This window comes from Lactuca serriola, chromosome 7 (genome assembly GCF_051521515.1).
Source record: "Lactuca serriola cultivar US96UC23 chromosome 7, Lser_US96UC23_V15, whole genome shotgun sequence".
Lineage (NCBI taxonomy): Eukaryota > Viridiplantae > Streptophyta > Magnoliopsida > Asterales > Asteraceae > Lactuca > Lactuca serriola.
The window spans coordinates 52,637,501-52,655,534 of record NC_136414.1 but is presented as its reverse complement, the minus strand read 5'-3'; the positions used below and the strand labels follow the sequence as shown (position 1 = coordinate 52,655,534).

Genomic DNA, 18,034 nt, shown 5'->3' with positions numbered 1-18,034 from the left:
GGCGATCGAGACTGTGACTTGGCCAGTTTGAGGAAAGATTTCTCCAGCTGTGTCTTCGTTGGCCTTTAGCTTTTTGACATAGCTATCATCGAAAGTCACGTAGTAAGTTTCTTCTATTTTTCTCGAACGCTTGTTTAGTACCCTGTATGCTTTAGAAGTGAGAGAATAGCCCAGAAATATCCCTTCGTCGGCTTTGACATCAAACTTGTTGCGGTGTTCTTTAGAATTAAAGATGAAGCAACGTGAACCAAACACATGGAAAAACTTCACATTTGGCTTCCTGTTGTTGAGGATCTCATAAGGAGTGATCGTGAATCATTTGTTGAGATATGACCTGTTCTGTGTAAAACAAGCAGCAGAAATAGCATCAGCCCAAAAATATAAAGGTAAGGAAGCGAAACTTAGCATAGTTCAGGCTGCTTCACACAAAGATCGGTTTCGTCTTTCCACAATCCCGTTTTGTTGAGGTGTATAGGAAGCTGAGAAGTTGTGACTAATTCCCTTTTCTGCCAGGAATTCTTCGAATTCTCTATTTTTGAATTCCAGACCATTGTCGCCCCTGATGTTGCGAACGACTTTCTTCAGCTGTACTTCAATCTGCTTGATGAACACTTTTAGCTTTTGAGTCGCTTCAGATTTAAGCTTCAGAAAGAACACCCATGTAAAACGCGAAAAATCATCTACAATAACAAGAATATACTTGCTACCGCCGATGCTTTCGATAGATGATGGACCACACAAATCAATATGAAGTAATTCAAATGGTTCAACAACTTTAGTGTTTATTATAGATGGATGACTTTGACGACTCTGCTTCCCCATTTCGCATGCAACACACAAATGATATCTATCAAACTTGAGCAGTGGAAGACCGCGAACATGACCTCCAGTGACAAGTTTGTTGATGTCCTTAAAGTTAAGATGAGAGAGCCTTTGGTGCCACAACCAGCTTTCGTCAGATTGTGCTTTTGATAACAGGCAGATAGCTGGGTTTCCTTTGATGGGTTTGAGGTTTAGAGGAAACATTTCTCCTTTACGCTCTGATTTAAGAATAACTCTTTTCGTCTTCTTCTCAATTATTTCAGAACCCTCATCGTCAAATGAGACTTTGAGACCGGTACCTCCAACAAGCTAAGATACACTGATGAGGTTGTGTTGTAGTCCTTCCACGTATGCAACCTTCCGTATTGTGAAATCACCGTTTGTAATCATCCCATATCCTTTTATGGTGCCGAAGGAGTTGTTCCCGAACTTGACGTTTCCACCATTTGAAAGAGACTTGTATTCCCTTAGCTCTTCCTTCCTCCCTGTCATGTGACGCGAGCAGCCACTGTCAATGTACCATTCTTCGTCAAACTGCTCGTCACTGATGACCTGCAAAATTAAGCAGATTTAGGAACCCAAAGTTTCTTGGGTCCTTGTGAGCCTTTCATAGGCACAGGAATAGTTAGAGAGATGTCAACAAGATATGTTCGTTTTATTAGTGTTGTTTCATCTTTCCTTTTGATGGTAAAAACTTTAATTTTATTAGGATTTGATGCTTTCGGTTTTGACTCTGGTTTAACTACTGAAACCTTCTGTTTTCCCTTTTGTTTAGCTGGTGATTGAGATTTTTGAGAGTGAATAGAGTGGATTTTGGAATGAGATGGGGAAGAGTTAGAATGAGAGAGCTTAGATTGAGATGACTTCTTGGATGGAGATTCTAGGTGACCCTTTTGTTTTTGATCATCAGTGGGACCGACCCTAGAGTTTGGATCTCTTTTGATTTCAGAACTGAACCTTTGCTTTCGGTTGGTTTCTTTCTCTGAACCGAACTTCTGCTTTCGGTTGGAGTCATTCTCAGAACCGAACCTTTGCTTTCGGTTGGTTTCTTTCTCTGAACCGAACTTCTGCTTTCGGTTGTTGTGGCTCTCTTGCGATTCAACAGGATTTTTCTCAGACTTTAGGTTATTGTCTTGATGTGAGTAATAAGCATTCTGGGAATGCCAAAACTGTTTTCTTTCTGAGAGATTCTTCCTATATCTCTGATTCCTTTGACGTTTTTGATTTCTCATCTGTTTCGGTTGATGATGGATGTTAGCTTTCGGTTTCGGGTTTTCTTTAGCTGGTTCAGTCTGAACTGATGACGTTTCACTTGAAGATGTGACTTCTTTTGCAGGAATTCCTTTTACTTGAGGAAGGTCTTTCGTGCCGCTAGTATTTGGCATATCGAAGTTATCAGGTTTATTCAAGGGTTCTGGTACGTATCTGCCTTTGCTTTTCCATGAAGTCCTTTCAGATAAGCCTACCCTCTCATCAGCATTATCAATGGGAGCTGACCAGAAGAACTCGTCGCAGCCGCCAGCATTGTCTTCGTTTACAATAGTTGTGAGTTCAGCAGTCTGATGTTCGGTTACGCCTGTGACCTTGTACACCTAATTTGGAGTGGTTCTGACCTTTTGATATACTACTGCCTTTTCTGCAAGAATCGGGGACTTTTGTTGGGACATACGAGCGAACTCCACTGAATTTTCTGAAATGAGATTCTTGTGGTTTTCGGGTTCGCTTTTGACAAATTCTGAACAGTCAACTGTGTCCTCTACAGAAATTTCACTCATATTATCATCCTCATTAAGCTCAGATGCATTTTCAACATCAATTTTATTTTCTAAGCTTAAGTTGGCATTTAAAGAGTCAAATTTTTGTATGGTTTCGGTTCTCAGTTTCAGTTTATCATTTTCATCCAGAAGGTTTTTAAGCATGTCCTTATGGTCCTTGGACTTTATAAAAGATTCGATTTTGTCCAGTCCATAAATATAGGTCGGATTAACGTCCTCAGATGAAATAACACTCACAATTATATGCTTCAGCATCAATTTCATCCTCCTTAAACTCAAGGAAGGGTAAAATCATGCGATGAATCTTTTGGCCTATTTCACAATCTAAATGAAGTTGAGTAATATTAGTGTAGAGACGTTTAACAATCAAACAAAAAACATTTTGCTGTTTTAAAAGCTTTAAATTGTCTCTTTGCAAATAAATGTTTTCATCTTTTGTTTTGATTAACTCCGACTCCTTCAGTTCGATCCACATCCGCCGTTCCTCACTCTTCGAAGACACCCTGCTTAATTGGTCAGTTAGGTTAGAATTGGTGACTCGAGTTTGAGTTAAGCTACTATCTAGATGAGAGATTCTTGAATTAACACTTTTTAGTTCTTTTTCATATGAGCTTTATGGGACTTTAAATGAGACAAAGATGGATTCTACCTTCTTGATCAGTTCGTCAAGCTCGTTAAACTGCACGCTGAGCGGTTTAGCTGCAAAGCACATATCCTGTTGCTCCTTCTTGTCTTCCTTTCCACCATCTGTGTTGTATCCCCTCATTTGAGATACGTCGGACACCATCAAGCACCTTCCTCCACTGCTTTCTTCTTTTGCCACATAAGCCTTTCCATGAGAAGGCTTCCTCACTTCATCATCTTCGGAGTCGGATGACCAGACCTCCACGCCACCGAACTCATCATTGGCTACCGAACCCTGCACAATTAACGCATTCATAGAAGGGTTAGCAGTAGATTTCTTCTTCCTGATTTCATCCAACCTTTTCTGCAGCACAACTTCCTCATCCTTATCATCATCCTTTTCTGCCATCTTCTTGAGAACGCAGTCTTTTGCATAGTGGTTCTTTCCCCCACAATAGTAGCAGCTTACTCCAGAGTCACCTTCTGCCTTCGGTTCCTTCTTTGACTCTTCAGCCTTCGGTTCATCTTTAACCTTTTCAGAACTGTAACTCCCCTGCCAATTTCGGTTTTTGTTGGTGGGGAATCTCTTCTTGATGAACCTCTTGGGGTTCGACACCATCATAGCAAAGTCCTCAGAAGTGAGGTCATAGTCCTCCAAGTTGAGGTCTTCGTCCTCCATCACAGCTTTACTTTTGGACAGGAGGGCCAACGAACCTAGGCTTGAAACCACATTCTTCTCCTGCAACACGATCTTCTCCTGAGATTTCAAGATGCCCACCAGTTTCGCCAAAGAATATGATTTAAATTGCTCGTGGGCTTTAACTGTGGACACAACTGCTCTCCACTCTGATCTGAGACCGTTCAAAAATGTAACCTTCTGCTCAATAAGCTTCCTTTCGATGTCATGTTTGATCATCTTGCTAATAAGATGATTGAAGCGATCGAACATTTGGGTCACAGTTTCTTCGGCTCCTTGCTTGAATTCACCAAACTCAGACAAGAGTAAGGTTTGAATGGAGTGTTCAAGATCTTCGTCTGTAGAGTACAATTCACGTAGCCTGTCCCAAATCTCTTTTGCTGTCGTGCATAAACTCACCAGCCTGAAAGTATCGGACTGAAGGGCGAATCTGATCAATCTTAACGCCTTGATATTGCACTGAAATTTATCTTTTTCATCTTGCGCAATATCTTTAACATCTTTCAGAAGATCATTATACTCCTTTTGAGTTTTAATAATCCTTGAAGTTGCAGAATGAGAGAACGGTCCAGAAACAATTGCTTCCCAGATGAGGTATCCATTATCCTCAGATCCTATAACATAATCTTCAAAGTGATGTGCCCAGACTTCATAATCATGGGTGTACAGGATGGGAATCTTCGTGGTCGATCCAATGCTGTTCGAAATATTAATTGGATTGGATTGTGACTCGTCCATAATGATCGATTAACCTGTTCAAAGATAAGACTTGTAATAAATCAAATTAGGGCAAAACAATAAATATCGAGATACGTCAATAATGAGATGACGGCTCAATAAATATCAATAATTGCGGAATAACCCTAATCGAAACCTTTTTCACAGAAAAGAAGTGTATCAATTACACAGCCTCCTGCTTTGATACTAATTAATAAGTTGAAAACTTAACTTGAAGATCGATTAGATCTATAAACAGGTAAAGAAATAAAGAGTAAACAGCAAGAACACAATAATGGATCAAACGTGTCGAATGATTAATAAACAATCCTCAGAAGAGCTCGATGAAGAACTTCTACTGTAGAGGATTAAAGGGTTTACAAGAACGATAAAGAAAGAAATCTGTGATCTATCGTAATATTATCTTTCGCTCTAAAAACGTTAACCTAATATGCATGCAAGCACATTATTATATACTAAACCCTATCAGCTCACGATTGGACAGGCCCAAACCGGAATACAAAACTTTGGACTATTAACCAAGCCCAATGACGCAATACAAAATAAAGCTACGCTACCCAACACATACAATGATGTAACTTTTTCAATTATATATATGTTGGTTGTGTTTCCTTAAATCACTATTGCAATTGTTGTTATGATGCTATACATGAAGTCCTCCACCCTTGGACGTTTCCGCCATCCTTGGTTTGGGGGTGTGACATATCACTACTAGGGTATTGAGTCTTGCTCAACTTAAAAGTATTATTCATGGATAAGTCTCCCTTCTTTGATTATAACTTATGTTTAAGTTCATTATCATTTTTATGAACCTTTAAACAAGATTTATTAGTGATTGCAAGTGGTTATACTGATTGATCTACTTACGGGAGAGGTGTCTAGAATGGTCACGTTGGCTTGGTTGTGTGTATTTCAAAAAAGCTATATGCCGAAATGGTCCTACCTCCCAACTGTCCTGCATGACCGATCCTTACTATATAGTGCTTGAAGTAGACTTTGAACTAATGATGAATGTAGACTAATAATTAGTCACAATAAATCTTATACTAAGACTTAGTGATAATGATACTAGGTTTATGTTGGATTAGGTATCTAAGCCCATAACTATTATTGGTATGTACTTGACCCGATTATGAGCATGGTCCTTTTGGGTTGCCTTCACTCATGCAACTTGATAGGATGACAAGAAGAGAAAGAGTATAATTTATTATGTGAATAATAAATTGGTACTCAAAATGGTTTTATTAATATATTACAAGATTAATATATTATTTGGAAATCATATTATTTAATTAGTATTGATCAGAAATTAATCTAGTGGTTAAAAGAGACCGATTAAATAATTAGGGACTAGTATTACAATTATCTTATAGTTGTAATTTGGGTTGTGGACTTCTTTTAGAAAGAATTGGTGAATTCTATAGGAAGCCCATAAGGAATTCGTTCAAGGGGCCTTCTAGAAGAGTTCCATGGATTGCTTAAGCCCTAAGCAGTATTATTAGGGTTTCCATCTAAAACCCTAGCAGCCACAAGTATAAATAGACCCCATTATTGAGGATTTTCATCCAAGGCTTTAAGGTTGAAATCCTCCTCTCTCCTACCTCATCATTTGCATAGAGTGTTTAGGGTGCAATACTTGGGCCACTAGGCTTTCAGAAATCAAGATCAAGAAGGATTAATCTTGTTATTACTACATAACAAGAGAGGTAAACTTCCTAACCTTAATTACATGTGATTTTTGAAATATGTATGCTAGTTATAGGGTTATTACTTTGGTATTCTATGTTGTATGTTCAATATAGAAAACCTAGATCCAAAGCAATTAGGGTTGCATGTACACCATAGTATTGATGTTATGTTCAAATCCCAACAGTGGTATCAAAGCCTAGGTCGTTTTTCTATTGAACAGATGCAAAAATGAAGTGCCAAAAGATCAAAAAAAGTCGAGAATTTTGCTGTCTGACAAGACTACTCGACGAGTTCCATAGTGGACTCGACGAGTATAGGGTTCTGTTGTCGGGATTTTCGATTTTTTGGCTGGATTTTGATGGAGATAATTACCAAAACTCGTTTTTCTTGCCTAAAATCGATTTTTCTGATTGGTATGAGATATCCTTATCAAAATTGATGGATTTGGTTAAATACGGATAATATAGGATTATTTTGATTCAAACATTTAACCTAGTAATTTTGAAAAAGTTCTAAATTACACCCTTTAGGTTTTATAGTTTAAATTTGAAATTAAAATTGTTAGTTTTTTGAAATTTAAATAGTTAAACCCTAATAATTGGAAAGGTTTCAAAATTTGTCCTTAAGTTTTGGAATTTAAAATTTGATTAAAAGTACTAATTTTGAAATATTAAATTCTAAAACCCTACTGTTTTGAAAAAGTTCAAAATTACATCGTTAGTAGGCCTCATTCACAAAGCAGATCTATAAGGGGTGTTTGAGGAAGCGACCTGTAAATAATCGTCATTGGGTATCCACTCTTACCCACCGCACCCTTGATTAGTGGAGGGTCGTTAGCCGAACGGGTAGGATAGGACACAACCTTCCATTATAAGTATAATGAAATAGGAAGAAACTAAATGCTTGTATAAATTCCCAAATCTTAGTTACTTTAGGAAAAATGTGAATTTGGTGCTAATCCATGAAATTGCACATTGCACCTTATTGGTCATTAGTGGAGCATGTGTGGTTAACCAGCACACTAATCTGGGACTAATGTAGGATGACAATGGGTAGCTTATAGATTATCATAGTTCAATGGAGCGTGTATGGCTAACCGACACATTGATTAGGTGATAAACGTCTTCGAGAGTACCAAGCTAATTTGCATGGTTATTCACACCTTGTTTTTGATCCTCAGCATCCCAGTCATAAACTAATTTTTCATTTCATTTTTCATGGTGGAAATTGGAAAATCGTCATTTACCTACCTTCAAATATTCTGCAATTGGATTACGACATCCCTCTTCCAAATTGTAGAATACGGTGTTGGGTCCTAGCCTTGATATTTCATCTGGGTGTTATATCAAGGACTCTTATCAACTAACTTAAATTTTCTCCTATTTTGTAGATGTCAAATTCTAACAACTATGGTCTTTCTGAATCCTTTGGAAAAAGCTTTCCACATGAAAATGATATTCCATGATTGGATCGTGGAAATGGAAATCATGTTTCACTTCCTCCACCTCCTCCAATAATTCTCCCTGACCCACGTGTTAGTCAACTTGAAAAGTTCAAGGTCACTCAAGCCCTAATGACAAGCAAACGCGAAGACGGAAAGTTTGTATGTGCTCACGTCTTGGACATGAAGTTGCATATTGACAAATTGGGAATGTTGGGTGTCGAAGTCTCGAGGAAGCTGGCTATTGACTTGGTTCTTCAATCACTTCGTAAGTCATATAGTGAGTTCATAAAAGATTACTATATGAAATACCTCGATGTTATCGATCTCACATATTTGCTAATTGCTGCTGAATCATCAATGATTTGGCGCACTGGTAAATCAAATTTGACTGGTAGGACAACCTCCCCAACTTCCATGGACATTGACGATAACAACATTGGAAGTCCAGAAAAGTCTTCTCTTCCCAATGGAAAGGGATCGGCCAAGGTCAAACTGTTTGACCGGATGGTAAAGAGAAAGGCTAAATCTAAAGTTGTCCTATGTGCTGTTCCAAAAGAGTCCATTTGTTTCTACTGCCAAGAGAAGGGGAATTGGTTGCGAAGCTGCCATATCTACCTAAAGTATCGCAAGGATGGGAGAGTCAAGATGTATGACTCTGGTTCAGGTAAAATCCACTATCTAACTCTATTAAGTTCCTATTTGTAGATTCTTAATACAAGATGTGATAAGATTGCATTTTGATGTTTTGTAAGATCGAAGAAAAAAGAGGAAGCTTAAAGGAAAAGTATGTTGAGTCTGATCGCGAAGAGATGGATTTCGATCGCATGGTTCGATGATCGGATTTTTTTAAGCGGCTGCATAGGAGTTATGATAGATTGCTTAGGAATATTTAGTAACATATTTTTTCATTTGTAATCGCGTTGTAGGGACAAGTTTTTCCGCTTTTTTGTAAATAAAATAAATTTTGCGTTTTTTCTTGTTTATATTTCCTTGCAATGGCATTTGTGGAAATTGATGTTTGTATGTTTCTATTGTTAGCAATTTTGAAAGCGGATGTGATTCTTAGTTATGTTATTTGTGGCAGTGTCGAAAATTTACCAAATAAGGAAAGATTCTCATCACCCAAGTTTCAATTGGACAGAAACTTGGAATCATGAGACTTGTATTGTGTGATGAACGAGGACCTTCATCTTTGGCAAATTAAGACTAATCACTTGTTCAGATATAGATGTAAGTCAAGTGAAGGACTGCAGAATCTAGTACACATCATTGTGCACTGGTCAAGTCCACCACACAGAACGATAAGACTATTCGTCATGTTTTACTAAAAGTTTAGTAAATATGGTTATACTTACAAGATTAAGTGTAATTTTGAATCATTGGAAAAGTTTCAATGAATAGCAGAACGAATAAGAAGAATCAATTAGGCAGAAAGATAAAAGTTTCTCCAATTCGAAAAGAAGGGAGAGTACTTTAATATCATGTTTTATGATCGTCTTAATGATTATGAAACCATATCAAAATTGATCCTCTAAGGACACCTTAGTGCACTAGTATGGCTAAGAAGAGGAATCGGAAATTGTTGGAATGGTTAAATCAAAAGGTGAATCATACTTTGTTCCAAAATCGCGTCTTATAGTTAAACTCCAAGATTGTGACTTGAGTGACACATCTTAAGAAGGTTTATAACACACTCATCAAATGTGGAGTAGAAAATGTCTTCTTATTTGAAATTGGTAAGTTATGATGTATTGGATAAGACAAAGACCAACTAGGACCAATTGAGTTAAGTGTTTGTCTTGATAAGAACCCACACTAACTATTGAATATTTATTTATCGATGAATGTTTCTTGACAAGAGAATCTTATATGTCAAGAGGTCAGTGTGAGTCTTAAAGGAAGTGGAGTTAGTAGCGTCTAAAATGGATTCTTACAGTAGATTCTTATAAGATCTTCTTGAGAACTAAATATACTGATTTGTGATACGATTGTACACTAGATTGTAATGACTCATGCTTTATAAATAAAAAAATTGGGTGTACTTTGTATTAAAAATTTAAGCGTTACAACAATGTACTTTTCGAATGACGATAACTTCTTCATACAAACTATGTTTTTGACGAACTTTATATCCACGGAACCGTCTACGTGTGAATTACAACTTTCTTTTAATAATTTTCTGGTTGTTATAATACCAAACTATAAAGTTATCAACATTCCAAAACACAAAATTAACATAAACCAAACTTATTACATACCAAAACTAACAATATACAAAACTTCCAATTACCAAACTAAAAACACACCAAACTCCAAAGTTATCAACCAAAAATACTAAACTACGTATCAAACTTCCAATTACCAAATATATAAAAATACGAGACCAACATAAACTAAAATTCCAAAATAAGAACATAAATCAAACTACCAAATTTCCGATTAATAGAGTATTATAAACAATCAATGATCAAGCATCAAAATTACTAATCTAACATACATTACCCGATCTTTATATGAGAGTTTCAAATTAAAATAAGTTTAGTTTATGTTTGTTTTACCTCTTTTTAATGTGATGATGGTTATGAGGATCGTCTCTCACAATAGTTTAAGGCTCTACTGGAAGGCTGACGTCGAATTCCTTTAATATGCCCCCATCAAGCACCTAACACCTATACGTGCTTGAACCCCATGATTAACCAATAACATGTTTGCTATGATTTATTATGTTTGAAGCTAAAAGGTTTTTATGTCCGTCACGGTTAAAAAAATGTACGACTTTCTACCAACATCTAAGATTCAAATCAATCGAGGGGCATGGCCGTTGCTGTCTTAATATCACACTCTCCTTCCGTTCTCTTAAAATATTTTTTGGCTATGGATTTTATATCTCTATAATGCTTAGTCAATATCACACTCCCTTCCTACCTTCTTAAAACGCGTAAGTTATGTGTCGCAGCTAGATCCAACATTTCTTGTAGTATTAGACAACCATTAGAGTATACGCATATCGGTAACACCATGCGCGTTATGCCGACATATCCTTGGCGCTCAACGTGAACACCACCATAGGTAGGCGTCTTCTACTTTGTCATTATTGGGTGTAGTTGGAACTACGCTTGTTAACTCCACTCTCCTCTCCACCTCTCTCTTGTTCGCTGTCTTTCTCTTTCTCCTTTTACGACATGATGCGTCGTGATCAGCCCTTCTCTAGCGTCGTTGTGGCTGATGGTGAGGTGGCAGAGACCATGCCATTCTCGTCGTGACGACGTACTCATGATAGCATTACACATCCTAGTTCTTGTTTTAACATATATATATATATATATATATATATATATATATATATATATATATATATATATATATATATATATGCTATTTGCAAATATATAATTGTAACATCTAAACCAAGGTTGTTAAAATCTGGATTTTGATCTTAATATTTTACGATTTTAAGATCTTACAAGTGAAAAACGATTTCGATCACACTACGATACCGATCTCACCTCTTTAGTTTTATGATATAGGGGAGTATCAAAATTTGTCTATTCAACTTGAAATTGAGCATTGCAAGTTGCTAGAAGTTTTGTAAAGTATAATCATTTCGTCAATTCATTTTGAATTGAGCAAAACACACTCATAATAATCTCTCTATGATTCTATGTCTTTAGTTGTACATAATCAAAATGATATATTTTTTTTTTTTCTAATTAAGTTGTTTTCTTCTTAATTTTTAAGGTTTGTAACAACAAAATTATGGTTCATGCTTAAATTGTTAATTTTGATTCTATTATGGATGTCTTAATGAACATCAAGTGATGTTGTATACTTCACACCCATTATCTTGCGAATTTTTTTGAATATGAGTTTATTTTGATAGAATCGATCAATCTTGATCCAATTTTACAATGATGATTTTGCAAAACGTATAACAATCTTAAATAAGATCTTGATTTAAAGTAAGATTTCGATTTTAACAACCTTGATTTAAATCATTGTCCTCGGTTTTAAGAAACTCTGTCAATCTCTATTTTATCTTCATTGACATTACATTTTAATTAAGTGTTCTATTTCATGACAATATTTCAAAAAGTTATTAGTAATTACTTAATTCTTTATATCATTCTTTTTCCATTTCATCTTTATATAATTTATTTATGATCACATGTACTTCTCTGTTCTTTGAACATGTAGTTATAATTATTGGTTTTGGTTGTGGAGACAAGAAAACTAGAAAAGAGGAAGTAGTGGAGAAAAAGTCTTAAGTCAAGAATTTATAATAAGAAACATTTCCCAACAGTTGTTAATAAATAATTCGATACCACCACTACAGCACTTGTCCCAATAGCTGGTTGATCAACATAAGTTCTCTCTTTCTGAGATCCTGCGGGTAAGTAGTTATCCGAATAATGAAGTTGATGATATGTCCGAAGATCAAAAAAAGCTATGAAGAAGAAAAGGAGACGATAAAAAAGATTAATATCAAAGGGACAGTGGTAGTAATGAAGAAAAATGTTGTTGATCTCAACGGTTATGGTTCATCGATTCTTGATCGGGTGTATGATATCTTGGGCAAACGTGTTTCGATCCAACTTATCAGTGCCACACAATGTGACCCACGTCAGTTGATCTCACCATATATATCTTTTGGAATATATATATATATATATATATATATATATATATATATATATATATATATATATATATATATATATATATATATATATATTGATGAAGTTTATGTTCATATACTTTAGACAACGGATCAAATGGGATGATTGGAAAAGCTGCGAGTCTTGAAGATTGGACATCAAATATGAAGGCGACGACCGCAGACGACGGAGAAGCATCTTTCTCGGTGACATTTGAATGGGAAGAATCCATGGGAATTCCTGGTGCTTTCTTAATAAGTAACCAGCACTATACTCAAATTTTCCTCAAGTCTGTCACCTTGGAAGCCGTTCCAAATCACGGGACTCTCCATTTTGTTTGTAATTCATGGGTATACCCAACTCATCGTTACAATTACAGCCGCATCTTCTTTTCAAACCAGGTAAGTATTATTATTATTATTATTATTATTATTATTATTATTATAAATTATTAGTTGGGAGATTGATTTATTAAAGTCGTTGTTTAATTTAAAAAATATATATATAATTGTTAAAATATTTAATAACTTTGAATTTATAAGACAATAAAAAAATAAAGAATTATTATAATTAAAATGTTTTTATCTTTTAAATTTAAATAAATAATTTAAATAAATAAACAAAAAAACTAATAAGCTTTAATTAGAAAATTTTCAAATAAAAACTTAACTTTATTAATGGAATTGATATACATTTATTATTAAATTTATTACAATTATTAAATTATATTATATTATATAAAATTTAATAAAATAGAAAAACACATAAAATAACATTTAGAAAAAAAAATTAAATCAAAATAACCATAAAATTACATTTAACAAATTGAATAAGAATGTAGTATGTGGCAAAGAAAACATTAATTTATTAAAATAGATTGTTATTATTATTATAGGTTCAAACCAAAACACTTTTAAAAAACAGAACACAAAAACATATTTTAATCATATGTTGAATACTTTAATCACATTAATAAGTGTGAGCTTAATGATATATAAATAACTTAATCAAACGTCATTAATACAAAAATTGTAATATGCTCCAAAAGAAATTCGATAAAATAAATATATATATATATATATATATATATATATATATATATATATATATATATATATATATATATATATATATATATATATATATATATATAAACTATGAATCAAATAAGTTGATAACTTTATCATATTTCATGCATAACTAATCTAACTTTATCTATAATATTATAACTCTTAAAGTTAACTTTCCAAATAAAAGCAACAATAAATAAATCAAGGTGATCAACCGAGTTAATAACCTTAACAAAAAACATACAAAAGTGTGCACCTATATCTGTTTTATATGATTTATCTATAAAAAATGCAGAAAAAAATCATAATTATGTTCTATAAACTCATAGAAATATTTCAACTTTAATATATCAACTTTGAAGGCTTGTAATTTATTCAATATAATACCATAAACGATAAAACTGTAGTCTAAAACCATATAAAAATTTTAAATTACACGTTGACAAGAACCGCATATTAATCTAACGTAAAATGATATATAGGTGTGCACCTGCGCAAAGCGACAACAACAATTATCACTGTTTCAGTGAATGATTTTTTTTTCTTGAAAATGTTATTTGACCGTATTTCAATGGCAATAAATTTTCTGGCAGATATTTTAGAAATTTTCATGTCTGACATTTGGACAAATATTATGCCCAAGTTAAGATACTATAAATCGTTTTCTCTGCCTTGGGTCCGAAGAAGATGGTTAAAAATTATTTATGAAATAAAATTCCAAAAAATGGAAACTTTTTTAAAGATTGTTTTGAAAGTTTCATATGTGACAAACTATCTTGAATTATTTTCAATAATAAGGATGAAGGAAATCATATCTCTTAGAACAATAAGAGATAGAAAGAAATGGGCTGAACAAAAGAAAATGCACTTTTGTCTAATTACCATTAGTCTACACACCAATCATAATTCATCTTGTTTTGTCGTGTACTACTTAACAAAGTGGTCCTAAGTAAATTTGTTATCTAGAGGAAGAAACCATTTGAGATGGTTCGAAAATTGATTTTCAACCTAAAAAAATAAGCTTTCAAAAAATACATAGACTTAAATGTATCAACGAAGAATAATGATATTTTATGAAGAAAAGGAGATCAAAGCAAGAAAAGTTACATTGATATAGATCCTTGTTCTTGAGGGCTTGAACCGACCAACCCATCAAAAAGTTTGATAGATGAACGACCCTTAATAGCTCTGTAGTAATACTTTTGAAAATATAATAAATGCATAATTTTTTTCATGTAAAAACTTTATCATATACATAGATATATAGAAAATCAAGAATAAAAAGAATACATAGTCATGAAAGAAACAATTAATAGAAAATCAGGGATATAATAGTCCACCATTATGTGATAATCACACCACTAAAACAAAAAACATCCCTAGAAAACCTCAAGAATTATTTCCCATAACATGAATAAAGAAAGAAAAGTAAACTAAAGATTTAAACCAAAGCTAAAATGTGTTAAAAAAACGTGAAATCGTGAACTTTTATAAATAAAGTGATAGTAATGTGAAATGATAACATGTCTCATATTTTTTACTTTTTAGCATAATCTTTTATCCATGTTTAAAAAAATAAAATTTAATTAAGATTTCATTATTTAAATATTTTCTGTGATTATTATTTATACCATAATTAGTTTTTTCATAGAAAGATGAACGGTTTTATGCATAACAAATTTGTACATTATGTTTTTAAGTATGTACCTCTTAAATTTCAAAAAAAAAATCAATATACTTTATAATATAGTTAATATATATATATATATATATATATATATATATATATATATATATATATATATATATATATATATATATATATATATATATATATATAGTGCGCGCTCGCGTGTAAACTTGTTAGTTTTTATTTCAAATATATAAAAAAGTAAATAATACTAAGTCCCGATAAATATTACGTTATAATAGAGAGTGAAAAGTTACATCATATTAACAATCTAATAAACCAGATAAATAGTTGATCTAAATCGCAAACACACCGGTGGTGGAACCAATTTGGAGACATTAAAAACAAAGTCCTCACTGCTACTTATTAGAGAACAAATTGCTACATAGATTTTAATAATGTAAATATTTTGATATAGATGATGCATTGATTTTCATGTACAAACCACTAAATCCGTGTGAAATTTTTATAAGGATTTTGTCTCATTTTAACAATATTAATAGATGATCCAATCGGAAGAAAAAAAATAACGCCAATAAAGATCACTACAATAAATGTTTCCACCTCCTTCTATATAATATTAGCTAGTACCTACTATAGCTTATTTTTTCTCTTTAGTATGTTTTTTAATATTCTCATGCATCTATAAAAATTTATCAATGTTATTTACTAAAATGATATCAAAATGTCCATATTTAGGGATCTTGCAAGCTGCTTGTTTGTCTTTGCTACAAATAAATTAAAAACAATATAAAAACAAAGTATGTTAGTAGTGATTCAATAGCAAGATAGATGCTTTAAAGATGTAGAACTAAATATTGTACTATAACGTGCATGTATATAAACCCAAGGTTTATTCTTAGAACGTCCATAATTATAAGTTCATTGGGAGGATTGAATGAGATGACAATTTTAGTTTTCATTCAATTGATTAAACCCACTGTTAGATAACACATTAGCATTCAATGGATTTTATGGTTCAATGATTATTCAACTCTTTATTAGGAAAAATAGAAAGTTTTTTAATTTATAAATAAGAGCATCTACGATATATAGTTCAATGAGAGATGAATGATGTAGCATGTGTAAATGACATTCAATTAATTAAACTCTATCATTTTGGGACCTCATTGAACTTTTACATGGGAAAAAGAAAATTTTCAACTATTAAAAATATATTTTATTTAACTTTATAGAGTTCAATGTTTTATAAAAAGATTGATGTATAATTGTACAGAAAGTAGAATGAGTGTCAATCCATTAAACTATAATAAGTTCAATGCAACATGGATGCCATATATATATATATATAATATATATATATATATATATATATATATATATACATATTACCTCCGTCCCAAATTGATAGTCCACTTTTGATTTTTAAAATCTTTTTTCTTTAATTTTGACCTTAAATATTTTTGTTTTTGACAGATAATACTTGATGCTAAATATATATGAATGGATAGTACTTTAAATGTTTTTTCATTGTTATAAGTTTTATTAAGTAATATATAACACAAATAAAAATATTTACGGTCAAAGTTGAAGGAAAAAGACTTCAAAAGTCAAAAATAGACTATCAATTTGGGATGGAGGGAGTATATATATATATATATATATATATATATATATATATATATATATATATATATACACACACACACACACTAGCTGTTTACCCGCGCAAAGCGACGGGTGCGGATCAACAAAATGACATAAAAAATTTGTTAAACAAAATGACGAACAAATAGAGATTTCTTATACCTGAGATAGGATTAAACGTAAGACATTTTTGGGCTTATTCGATTTTAATAGAAAGAAAAACAAAGGAGGAGGTAGCGAGCATGAGAGAGAACCAATGTTTTGCGGTCAATGGCAAGACATTCATGATAGACGAATGCTAGATCAATGCGCCTCTTCCAGTTTATATGAAATGTTTTATAACATGTACATCGTATTAGACCGATTCAAATGGATATGAAGAACACTTGGTCAAACTTTAACCCATTCAAAATCTTATCATCATTTTATTTGACTTTTTCATTATTATTGACAGATTCAGTATTTAGCGATTCAATTGGATATGAGGAACACCTGGTCAAAGTTTGACCCATTCAAAATCTTATCATCATCATCTTATTTGACTTTTTCATATATGTTGACCGGATAAGATTTAGTATTTACCGATTCAATTGGATATGAGGAACATTGGTCAAACTTTGACCCATTCAAAATCTTATCATCGTCATCTTATTTGACTTTTTCATAAATGTTGACCGGATAAGATTTAGTATTACCGATTCAATTGGATATGAGGAACACTTGGTCAAACTTTGACCGATTCAAAATCTTATCATCATCATCTTATTTGACTTTTTCATATTTAATCCATTCAATTTGAAGATAAGCTTAGAAGACCTATTCAAAATCTGTCTTTGACCGGATAAAATTTATTATTCTCCGATGCATAAAATTATTGTATATGATGCTTAAAAGCTTGTAGGTATATATATATATATATATATATATATATATATATATATATATATATATATATATATATATATAGATGTTTTAATGTTCCATCGAACTTTGTAAAATTCAATACATTATAGAAAGTAAGTTGATATAGGGCATGTTCGGCAAAAATATATGGTAGTGGGCAGCAGCTAGCTTCTAGCTGGTAGCGTTTTATTAAACACTATATGAAGTAACATTTGAATTTGGAGCAATTTGTTTAAACTAAATGTTAGAAGCTTGTAATGTCAAACGAGGTTTTATGTTCCAAACAGAGCGTTTTGTCAAACGCTAGAAGCTAGAAACA

General features: G+C 32.7%; 1 protein-coding gene across 1 annotated transcript in view; it reads left to right on the top strand.

Moving 5' to 3' along the window:
- Positions 1-12,118: 12,118 nt before the first annotated feature.
- LOC145061390 (putative linoleate 9S-lipoxygenase 5) overlaps positions 12,119-18,034 on the top strand; it is a 24,301-nt gene continuing 18,385 nt past the window's right edge. The window contains exons 1-2 of the mRNA XM_079008843.1: positions 12,119-12,409; positions 12,550-12,845. Coding sequence (XP_078864969.1) covers positions 12,199-12,409; positions 12,550-12,845 — 507 coding nt within the window. The 5' untranslated portion in view covers positions 12,119-12,198. The remainder of the gene's footprint in view (positions 12,410-12,549; positions 12,846-18,034) is intronic.